The sequence below is a fragment of the Brienomyrus brachyistius genome, unplaced genomic scaffold (assembly GCF_023856365.1).
Source record: "Brienomyrus brachyistius isolate T26 unplaced genomic scaffold, BBRACH_0.4 scaffold32, whole genome shotgun sequence".
NCBI lineage: Eukaryota > Metazoa > Chordata > Actinopteri > Osteoglossiformes > Mormyridae > Brienomyrus > Brienomyrus brachyistius.
In genome coordinates this window covers 1,041,705-1,053,478 of record NW_026042307.1, presented here as the reverse complement: position 1 = coordinate 1,053,478, position 11,774 = coordinate 1,041,705, and the positions used below count along the sequence as shown (strand labels likewise).

Genomic DNA, 11,774 nt, shown 5'->3' with positions numbered 1-11,774 from the left:
GAGCTGTGAGATAGTGGCAAATAAAGTCGACGTAAAGAACGTTTATTTATTTAGGTGAAAACAAACTGATCCTTATCTCATCAATATGACATCTGAAATGTATGATTATGGTTACACATTTCAGGTGTGTATTTATTTAGTTGCTTGCATGGTATCTTTTAGAAGGCACTTATATATTAATCTGTAATGTATGGTATGGTTTGGTTTGCATGTCTCTCCCACGCTTTCTACTGTAGGAAAACTGCCCCCATGCCTGATGTCCAGGCAGGGTAAAATGCGTTTGTCATGTAATTACGAACTTTACATGATCTGTCTGGGAAGAAATTAGAGCTCTCGTCTTTTAAGTGATGGGAGAACGAAGATGGGATGAGCAATAGATGCTGAGAGATCAGTGCTACCCACTGAGGCGTCATGTTTAATAACTGTAAAACTTAAATATTGCTAACCTTGCACGTTTACAAAGTCGCAAAGTGATTCTACAAAAATCTTATATTTCCCTTGTCACTTAATATCTCCATCCATCCATCCATCCATCCATCCATTTTCCAAACCGCTTATCCTATTGGGTCGCGGGGGGTCCGGAGCCTATCCCGGTAGCAATGGGCACGAGGCAGGGAACAACCCAGGATGGGGGGCCAGCCCATCGCAGGGCACACTCACACACCATTCACTCACACATGCACACCTATGGGCAATTTAGCGACTCCAATTAGCCTCAGCATGTCTTTGGACTGTGGGGGGAAACCGGAGTACCCGGAGGAAACCCCACGACGACATGGGGAGAACATGCAAACTCCACACACATGTGACCCAGGCGGAGACTCGAACCCGGGTCCCAGAGGTGTGAGGCAACAGTGCTAACCACTGCACCACCATGCCGCCCCTCACTTAATATCTCATACTACAGAAATGTAATTTAAAGTTTTACAACCATCAAGTTATTTTATAATCTTTCACTTTAAGAAAATATATATATTCTATTATTTATTATATTATTTTGTCATTTTTATTATAAAAATATTATGCTGCATTTTTCCACGCAATACCATCCGACGAAGTAGGCTGTTCAGCTTTTATGCTTCTGCTGTGACAATCTGAATTTCCGTTCCGCCCCCTATGACGCTCAGGCAGGCATTGCAACAGAAATAATCACGTTGCGCGTGTGCGAGGCAGGAAGTCATGCTGTCTACGCAACTGATAAAAACCAGCACTTTAACCTTGAATGAAAAACATGCATAAGACGGCGATCTGAAAAGCATGTCAGCTGTCAGCCTAGCAGTGAAAGAGCGGCGAGCGTCGCATCTTAAACGGGGGAGCGGACTGAACGTGCAGTCGTCGCATTACGCAGTGACAAACTCTCCGGATCAATCTGAGCAGGTATGCTGTCTGAACGTGCTGATCTGCTAGTATAAGCATTGATTTGGTACATTATGATATCATTTTAAGATCATGAACCAGAGTGTTTCACTAGGCGCACGCAGTACGTGGTGCTTGGCTGAATTACGGAGGCGTGCTGGAACATCTGGGATCGCATATGTGAGCGCCAGGCGCTTTATAAACGAGCTAAAGGGGCATTTTTAAAGACGGTGTACTGAGCTGGGGAGCCACCAGTGATCGAGGTAGCCAACTGCTCTGCCCCCCCCCTCTGATTAATTCTTGCAACTCAGATTTTTCGCGTTTTCAATATTTCTCTATAGATCGGCCTATTTCTTGTCGGATACTTACCTTCGATGTAATCAATTAATTACACATCAATGAACTAAAACGGTGTCATGTATATTTATAATTAATTTCGAAAGACCACTGGAATTATACATATAGATAACTTTCTTTGCAAGTGTGACTTAAAGCAGAATCACAAATAAACCGCTGTTCTTCAATGTGTTTATTTGAATAGAGAAACACAGGCTGTGCCCTGCTGTTGCATTTATATACTGTGTATTCACCAGTGTTTCAATTAGCAAATTAGTACCGTAGAGGTTGCTTCTCAAGTGATCGCTATTTATAAATGTATCCATTTATACAACATATTTAATAAGCGTTTCTTCCCACTGTTCAACCCAAAGGAAAGGAATAATTCAAAATAAGGTCTTGCCTTTATCCAGCCTATTTCTCCTAGACATAACTGAGCTCAGTTCAATGTAAATATGAGATATTGACAATTTTCTTGTACTTAAATTCTGCTCCTGAAAAATAACCTTCCTGGCGTCTCGGCCTGATCCCTTTTTAAGATCTTAAAATACTTTTTCTCTTCACTGCACTGATTTTTATTTGTCTCCGATAATCAGCTCTTGAGAAAATAGTGTAAGATCTAAAAGAAAACTTGACTGATTAGCTTTTTAATGATCCTGCACAATATGAAGTATGTATCTTAGTAATCAAATTCAAGTCTCAACTCTGTGTTAAAAAAAACTCCTGCTTTTATTGTTATTTTGCTGTTGTAAAGGACAGGATAATTTCTTTTAGATTGATAAATTCTTTTGTTCCTTATTTCTCTTGGGGGTCGGGGGATTAGGAGAGACGGGTCCGAATTCAGTAATCTCGAAAGAAGCAAGTGATTTTATTTCTGATGATACAGAAAAGACTGTTTTGAGCAGCAAAACTTTCCCTGGTAATCTAGGTTCAGTACTTCCCCACTAGGTACGTGAGCAGGACCTTACTTGGGACTTTACCATTCAGTTTAAGAGTCTGGTTATTTAACAGTTACATTGTGACTGTGTCACTTTCCTGCAGTGTTAAGGATTAAAGCCAGATTTCCAGGATCAAAGTCAGCATTTGAACTCTTTTGCCAAAATACACTGTAGTGTGTTTAAATTGGTTTGGTAGACACTTTAAAGCAAATTGGGGGTCAGAGAGCATCAAGTGCCTAAAGAAAGCCTTGTGTAACACTTGTATTTTCACAAATGTTATTCTGCAGTATATGTACCTACGTATTGTACACTAAATTGATCTGAGAATGCTGAGATTTTCCATCTTAATACAGAAGAAACCTCCTAAAATAATGGCAGGTGAAAGAAACACATGCAAAAATTACAAATATTGGAGTAATGAAAGTAAGGAATTTTATTGAAGTTTCTGTGTTTTTCTTTGTGTGAGCCTGTGCGTGTGAGCCTGTGCGTGCATGTGAGCGTGTGTGCCTGTGCGTGCATGTGAGCGTGTGTGCGTGCATGTGAGCGTGTGTGCCTGTGCGTGCATGTATGCGTGTCTATACCCTCAGGGATTGGCAGTACACTCTATGCACAGGCTCCAGTGTACAAAATGAGCCCTTATGAATGCAGCGTGAAACAAAACAAAATGTTCCGACCCAGGCAGACGTGAGATGGAGCCGGGAGACGCGTCAGCTCACACCGCTGGATGACTGCGAGTGGCTCGGGACGCTGTTCGGACTGGTGAACAAGTGCCTGCGGGGGGTGGGCTTCTGCCAGCTGTACTTCGGGGACAAGATTGTGGAGCCCGTGGTGGTGGTCCTCTTCTGGGTGATGCTGTGGTTCCTCGGCATCCAGGCTCTGGGCCTGGTTGGAGCTCTGTGCATCGTCATCATCTACATCCAGAAGTGATGCCTCGTTGGTTGGTGGGCTGTGCTCCTTCCATCAACCGCAGGTTCTTCACACTACCTGGCCTTCAGCAGACCAGTGGACACATCAAAAGTGCCTTGCATGGAGTTTTATACGACATACTTATGCACGGCGTTTGGTAGCAGTAATATTTTTCTTTTTGTAGTCATTCAGAGCTTTTAAAAATGTATTTTTTTAACTTATTGTTACATCCCGGTCTAGGGTCAAGGAGTAAACAGGGAGGACAACGGGGAATGGGGAGGGAGAAAAGAGAAATGACTCACAGACTAGTTATAGTTAAGATCGGATATATTTGAAGTATATTTTGATATAGTGAGATAAATGTGAAACACCAGGGTGACCTTCAGGAGCAGCAAAGGCCAAAATAATAAGCAAAACTAGTGAAATACCTACGTGAGCACCAGCTAAGGCTTCCATGAACAAAAAGAAAAGAAAACAAAAGACAATAGCTACCCTTATTAACCACAAAACGGAGACAAACGATTGACATGCAAAAAATAAGGGGCAGCTACTCCCTACAAGCCTTACACAGAAATATATACAGATTATTTACAAAGAATACACAGGGCAACCAAGTCCAAATCGAAATGCAAACAGGGTAGTCATTAGCCAAACACTGGGCCTGAAAGACATACACATCATAACGCGGAATAACCAAAGTCAAATAAATGGGAAATGAAACCTTAGACACTTCAGCACTTCTTGTCAGTATTAGAGACCTGATTGAATAACTCTTACACAGTCTGCTAAGAACTATGACTTCATTGTTTTTCAGCATGCAACAGATCTTCAACCCAGATACAGTTTACATGTCTGCAAGTTTAGACTCGGGTTAACCTGGGCACTTTACTACGGTAATCCTTACCAGGCTTTGTTTACTATACTGTATGCATCACACTTTAATTTCTCTTTTAAAAATCTCTTTAATGACTTTAATCTCTTTGACTTGTTGTGGGCTCTTTGTGATTCTTCTTGAGAGCTTTGGTGCAACACTGGCATGAAAGTGAAACCTATTTAATGGTTTCATAGCTGAAGGGAAGGCTTTACTGAAAACGGCCGTTTGCACTTCTGCTGCCCCAATGGATGAATATATGTCCCAGATCTAGGTGAGCTAATGGGCCAGTGTGCTTGCTTGTACGGATTTGTTTTACATCACTGTGATTTTATTTCAGAAGTGTCACAGCCCATGGTTATGAATGCAAGGACGTTTTGACTCATCTGAGTTGTACCTTTTGGCTATAAGTTTTACGACATCTACTCATCTCCTCTTTGGAGATGTTCAAACTCACGTTTGCCTTTTTAACATCATATCTCACTTTTGCAGCCTTCTGTGTCTGTAAATGCGCATGGTGCCTCAAAAAGATTGTGGAATTTAAGTTTCTTACTCAGGACCCTGTACTGGAAAAGTGACTAGAAGATTGTTGAATGTTTAGTCCTCTTAGTGTGTGTGTGTGTGTGTGTGTGTGTGTGTGCGCGTGTGTGTGTGTGCGCGTGCCTGGAAATGGATTTGCATGCAGTCCAGACTCAGGCTCGGTGGATAGTTAGCTCTTTTTAATTCGAGTTATAATTTTTTTTACTTTAATGTTCCATTTTGGCTAAAGATTCTCTTAGAATTGTTCTTAAGCAGATTCGGAACATGAAAAATGGTGATAAATTGAATGGACTGCAAACTGAAATCTAATTTTAATAAATAAATCTTATAATAATATATCCTTTTTGTTGTGGGTTCGTAACACTAGAAAACACCAACAGCACATTTCGTTATGCACTTTTTTTGTCTGACTACCTACTAGGGATCCAGATTTTACCAGGGAATGTGTTTGACTAGGGCTGGGAAACATGCCCTAAAAATGATACCAGTTTTTTTCAGAGATTTTTATAATATCAGCATTTACCACAATATTCTAAAATTCATACCTAGAAGACAGTAAAATATGACAGGTGGTTTTTAGTTTTTCTGATTTTGAGGACCAGATTGTTTTACTAATAGTTATAGAGCATATGACAGGTAAATTACAGCAACAGACTCATATCTTGATAGTGCACTATTTTTACACAAATTCTATGACTCAGTTATGCAAGAAAACAAGTATTTAGGCTATATCACGATAAGATATTTGAACTGACGACTATATTAATGTTCATACTTATGGTACGATATTTTACCGAGATAACGCCCAGTCCTAGTCCAGGCTGTTCCCGTACCTCAGGGTTTCCGAGGATCAGCTCCAAGTTCTCCCCAGCCTTCTACTGGATAAGTGGTTTGAAAGAAGAATGAATGATCAGCATCTTATGCAGATATGAGATGTTACCAGTTAAAGAAAAAGTATTCAAAACCTTGCTGCTGTAAGATGTCTTTCTGTCACTCTTGAAGATAAAATGATACAATACAATTACAACACCTGAAAGTGATAATGAAATTAATTTCTCAGTAAAAAATATGCTGAATGAATTATTGACAGAAATGCACATAAATATATTTGAATTATTTAGTCAACGATGCATAAGAATAAACCAGTGCAATCAGGTAAGAGCTTCATACCAAGGTGGAGTGGAACCATAATATTGTCCTCTTTCATGCTTTTAATTTAAAAGCGCTATATAAATGTAATGTTTATTCATTCAATGTGAATGGCTTCAGCTACAGCATAGTTAAACTTGAGGCTGGGCCCAGCAGTTTTAAATGCCTCACATATAACTGAAGTTTAGCTAATTAAGAATTTTAAGAACCGTTTCAATATAGTTACACAAATAGAGTCATTTCACATTGGCATAGAATAGGCCTCTTCAGATCTCGCCCTCAATTCGTCAAGTCAACTGTACACTTATAAGGATATGTCGAATTTATACAAATTACAGGCTTTTGAGCATCACAATTTATCTCTCATTAATATTTTAGGCTTATAAAATTCTGGACATAAGTAAACATCTGTAAAGTGCTGAAAATCCAGTATCCGTTATCTAAAGTGCTACAGTGACATACAGTATGTTGTTTTCAAAATAAAATTAAACTTAAATGAGACCGTCAATTTGATTTTTCTAGAGGAAAATTAATTTGATAGATTAATCAAACCATTAGGAAAATAGATGATAAATAAAAATTATATACGGTGTTATAAAATTAAATATATTTAATTTATATAATTTATTTTATATAATATAAAAATTATATACGGTGTTATCCCCTCCTGGAGCCGACACCTTATCGTGGTGGAGGGGTTTGCGTGTTACAATGATCCCAGGAGCTATGTTGTCTGGGGCTTTACGCCCCTGGTAGGGTCACCCAAGGCAAACAGGTCCTGGGTGAGGAACCAGACGAAGTACGGCTCAAAAACCCCTTATGATGAGAAAAATTTTGGAACCACGTTTTCCCTTGCCCGGACGCGGGTCACCGGGGCCCCCCCCTGGAGCCAGGCCTGGGGGTGGGGCTCGATGGCGAGCGCCTGGCGGCCAGGCCTACACCCATGGGGCCTGGTCGGGCACAGCCCGAACAAGGCACGTGGGTCCCCCCTCCAATGGGCTCACCACCCATGGGAGGGGCCATAGGGGTCGGGTGCGAGGTGATCTGTGCGGCGGCCAAAGGCGGGGACCTTGGCGGTCCGATCCTCGGCTGCAGAAGCTAGCTCTAGGGACATGGAATGTCACCTCTCTGATGGGGAAAGAGCCTGAGCTGGTGCGCGAGGTTGTGAAGTTCCGGCTAGATATAGTCGGACTCACCTCGACGCACGGCTTGGGCTCTGGAACCAGTCTCCTTGAGGGGGGTTGGACCCTTTTCCACTCTGGAGTTGCCCGCGGGGAGAGGCGCCGAGCGGGCGTGGGCATACTTATTGCCCCCAGGCTGGGCGCCTGTACATTGGGGTTTACCGCAGTGGACGAGAGGGTAGCCTCCCTCCGCCTTCGGGTGGGGAGACGGGTCCTGACTGTTGTTTGCGCTTATGCGCCAAACAGCAGTTCGGAATACCCACCCTTTTTGGAGTCCTTGGAGGGGGTGTTGGAGAGCGCTCCTCCTGGGGACTCCCTTGTTCTGCTGGGGGACTTCAATGCTCACGTGGGCAGCGACAGTGAGACCTGGAGGGGCGTGATTGGGAGGAACGGCCCCCCCGATCTGAACCCGAGCGGTGTTTTGTTATTGGACTTCTGTGCTCGTCACGGACTGTCCATAATGAACACCATGTTCAAGCATAAGGGTGTCCATATGTGCACTTGGCACCAGGACACCCAAGGCCGCAGTTCGATGATCGACTTTGTAGTCGTGTCATCGGACTTGCGGCCGCATGTTTTGGACACTCGGGTGAAGAGAGGGGCGGAGCTGTCAACCGATCACTACCTGGTGGTGGGTTGGCTCCGCTGGTGGGGGAGGAAGCCGGCCAGGCCTGGCAGGCCCAAGCGTATAGTGAGGGTCTTCTGGGAACGTCTGGCGGAATCCCCGGTCAGGGAGAGTTTCAACTCCTACCTCCAGCAGAACTTTTCCCATATCCTGGGGGAGGCGGGGGACATTGAGTCCGAATGGGCCATGTTCCGTGCCTTCATTGTGGAGGTGGCTGACCGGAGCTGCGGCCGTAAGGTGGTCGGTGCCTGTCGCGGCGGTAATCCCCGAACCCACTGGTGGACACCGGTGGTAAGGGATGCCGTCAAGCTGAAGAAGGAGTCTTATCGGGCCTTTCTGGCCTGTGGGACTCCAGACGCAGCTGACGGCTACCGGCAGGCCAAGCGGAATGCGGCTTTGGCGGTCGCTGAGGCAAAAACTCGGGTGTGGGAGGAGTTTGGTGAGGCCATGGAGAACGACTTCCGGACGGCTTCGAGGAAATTCTGGTCCACCATCCGGCGGCTCCGGGCGGGAAAGCGGTGCAGCATCAACACTATTTATGGTGGGGATGGTGCGCTGCTGACCTCAGCTCGGGACGTTTTGGGTCGGTGGAGGGAGTACTTCGAAGACCTCCTCAATCCCACCGACACGCCTTCCAACATGGAAGCAGAGTGTGGGGACTTGGGGGTGGACTCGCCTATCTCGGGGGTGGAGGTCGCTGAGGTGGTCAAAAAGCTCCTCGGTGGCCGGGCCCCGGGGGTGGACGAGATTCGCCCAGAGTTCCTCAAGGCTCTGGATGCTGCGGGGCTGTCCTGGCTGACACGCATCTGCAGCATCGCGTGGACATCGGGGGCAGTGCCTCTGGATTGGCAGACCGGGGTGGTGGTCCCCCTCTTTAAGAAGGGGGACCGGAGGGTGTGCTCCAACTACAGGGGGATCACACTCCTCAGCCTCCCTGGTAAGGTCTATTCGGGGGTCCTGGAAAGGAGGGTCAGCCGGACTGTCGAACCTCGGATTCAGGAGGAGCAGTGTGGTTTTCGCCCTGGCCGTGGAACAGTGGACCAGCTCTATACTCTCAGCAGGGTTCTGGAGGGTTCATGGGAGTTTGCCCGACCAGTCTACATGTGTTTTGTGGACTTGGAAAAGGCATTCGACCGTGTCCCTCGTGGGGTCCTGTGGGGAGTGCTCCGGGAGTATGGGGTACCGGGCTCCCTTTTAAGGGCGGTTCGGTCCCTGTATGACCGGTGCCAGAGTTTGGTTCGCATGGGCGGCAATAAGTCGGACTCGTTTCCGGTGAGGGTTGGACTCCGTCAGGGCTGCCCTTTGTCACCGATTCTGTTCATAGTTTTTATGGACAGAATTTCTAGGCGCAGCCAGGGCGTTGAGGGTGTCCAGTTCGGTGACCTCAGGATTAGGTCTCTGCTTTTTGCGGATGATGTGGTTCTATTGGCCTCATCGAGCCGTGACCTTCAGCTCTCACTGGAGCAGTTCGCAGCCGAGTGCGAAGCGGCTGGGATGAGAATCAGCACCTCCAAATCCGAGACCATGGTTCTCAGCCGGAAAAGGGTAGAGTGCTCTCTCCGGGTTGGGGATGGGGTCCTCCCCCAAGTGGAGGAGTTTAAGTATCTCGGGATCTTGTTCACGAGTGGGGGAACGATGGAGCGGGAGATCGACAGGCGGATCGGTGCGGCGTCAGCAGTCATGCGGGCGCTGCATCGGTCTGTCATGGTGAAGAGAGAGCTGAGCCAAAAGGCGAAGCTCTCGATTTACCAGTCGATCTACGTTCCTACCCTCACCTATGGTCATGAGCTTTGGGTAGTGACCGAAAGAACGAGATCGCGGGTACAAGCGGCCGAAATGAGTTTCCTCCGCAGGGTGGCTGGGCTCTCCCTTAGAGATAGGGTGAGGAGCTCAGTCATTCGGGAGGGACTCAGAGTAGAGCCGCTGCTCCTCCACATCGAGAGGAGCCAGATGAGGTGGCTCGGGCATCTGATCAGGATGCCTCCGGGACGCCTCCCTGGGGAGGTATTCCGGGCATGTTCCACTGGGAGGAGACCCCGGGGAAGACCCAGGACACGCTGGAGAGACTATGTCTCTCGGCTGGCCTGGGAACGCCTCGGGGTCCCCCCAGAGGAGCTGGACGAAGTGGCCGGGGAGAGGGAAGTTTGGGTCTCCCTGCTGAGGCTGCTGCCCCCGCGACCCGACTCCGGATTAAGCGGGAGATGATGGATGGATGGATGGATACGGTGTTATATATATACGGGACAGTCCTAGTGCAAGGTACTGAATTTCTGTGAAATAAATTTACATTCTTTAGCAAATTCTTTTATCAAAAGCAACACGCAATTGACAAAGTAGGATCAGATAGTCGGCTATAGAGTGCAAACCTGCAGAGCAACACATCACCCCTAGAAATAGCATAAAACGAAAAAGCATACCATTAACACATATGCCTAATATTGAAATTAAAGAAGGGAAAACATCACATTTATAATGATCTTTATTCACTTAGTAGGTCGATTCTCCTATACTTGTAAGTCAAAGAATTAGGTAAAGGCTAAATTACATAGCAAAGCCTAACTTTACTTTAAATTTAGCACAATAAAATGTATAAAATGTAGCACAAACAATATCAACACATACACTTTGTTAATCTTGTTGCCGGATCCAGTAAAAATTAGTTAGTGGGCACTGAACTGTCAGTCAAAAACTTATTAGCCAATCATCCCTAGAAAAGCCCGCCCATGCGAGAAGTTTGTGTCAGAACTGTAAAGAAAAAGTCAGGCAGAGCACAAGCGAAGAAGTTGACAATATAAACAAAGGAGCACATTATCAAAAGACCAAGTTAATTTGTTTGAAAGTTATACATTGTGCTTTTGAGATGACATTTCTTTTGCTTCAGTGAGAAGTTTTGCGTGGGGCGGCATGGTGGTGCAGTGGTTAGCACTGTCGCCTCACACCTCTGGGACCCGGGTTCGAGTCTCCGCCTGGGTCACATGTGTGCGGAGTTTGCATGTTCTCCCCGTGTCGTCGTGGGGTTTCTTCCGGGTACTCCGGTTTCCCCCCACAGTCCAAAAACATGCTGAGGCTAATTGGAGTTGCTGAATTGCCCATAGGTGTGCATGTGTGAGTGAATAGTGTGTGAGTGTGCCCTGCGATGGGCTGGCCCCCCATCCTGGGTTGTTCCCTGCCTTGTGCCCATTGATTCCGGGATAGGCTCCGGACCCCCCGCGACCCAATAGGATAAGCGGTTTGGAAAATGGATGGATGGATGGAGAAGTTTTGCTTTATAATATTGGCACAAATCTGACTCTGTACCTCCCCCTCCTACCTGTGCCGCCATAACCTTACACTCATCTAATTGTTTGCACTTCCTCTAGTCTCTCCTGGGATGTGCTCAGGGCCACCATCAGAAATGTATGCCCCCCCCCCCCCTCGGTTTATTAAAACAATTTGGCCAAAAGATTTGTAAGCCTGGCAACGCATCAAGGTAGACTTTTCAGCAGGGGTCTAACTAACCTGATTTAACCTAATCTAAACAAATCTATCTTAAGCTAACCTATAGTCATGTAGCAACATTCTCCACCGCTTATTTACTAAAGAAAAATATGATACACTAACATCTGCAGCATAACAGGAATACACGCTTAACCATGTTAATAGCTCACTACATTGACCACAGTTGCTGTGCTCCAAGCTCAAATACATAGATCAACTCCATAATTTTGATAATTATACTAGATTTTACTATTTTACTCATTAAAACAAGCATAATCCTACTTTCTTCCTAAACATTCTAGATCTGGGGCATCAAACACTCTTCCCATGGGCTGGAACTGGTCAGATTAAAGGTCTGATCCGGCCTGCCAGAGATTTTGAATATGAACACATTG

General features: G+C 45.7%; 3 protein-coding genes across 3 annotated transcripts in view; 2 read left to right on the top strand and 1 right to left on the bottom strand.

The window, feature by feature from the left end:
- Positions 1 to 11,774, top strand: part of LOC125721125 (lactose-binding lectin l-2-like) — a 116,523-nt gene that overhangs the window by 43,030 nt on the left and 61,719 nt on the right. The gene's annotated exons all lie outside the window — the stretch shown is intronic.
- LOC125721126 (ladderlectin-like) overlaps positions 1 to 11,774 on the bottom strand; it is a 124,172-nt gene that overhangs the window by 92,564 nt on the left and 19,834 nt on the right. The window lies entirely within an intron of this gene.
- On the top strand, positions 1,133 to 5,283 carry LOC125721129 (uncharacterized protein FAM241A-like). The gene is made up of 2 exons (XM_048997128.1): positions 1,133 to 1,377; positions 3,309 to 5,283. Exons 1-2 carry the CDS (start codon positions 1,258 to 1,260, stop codon positions 3,555 to 3,557), a joined length of 369 nt encoding a protein of 122 aa, XP_048853085.1. The 5' UTR covers positions 1,133 to 1,257; the 3' UTR covers positions 3,558 to 5,283.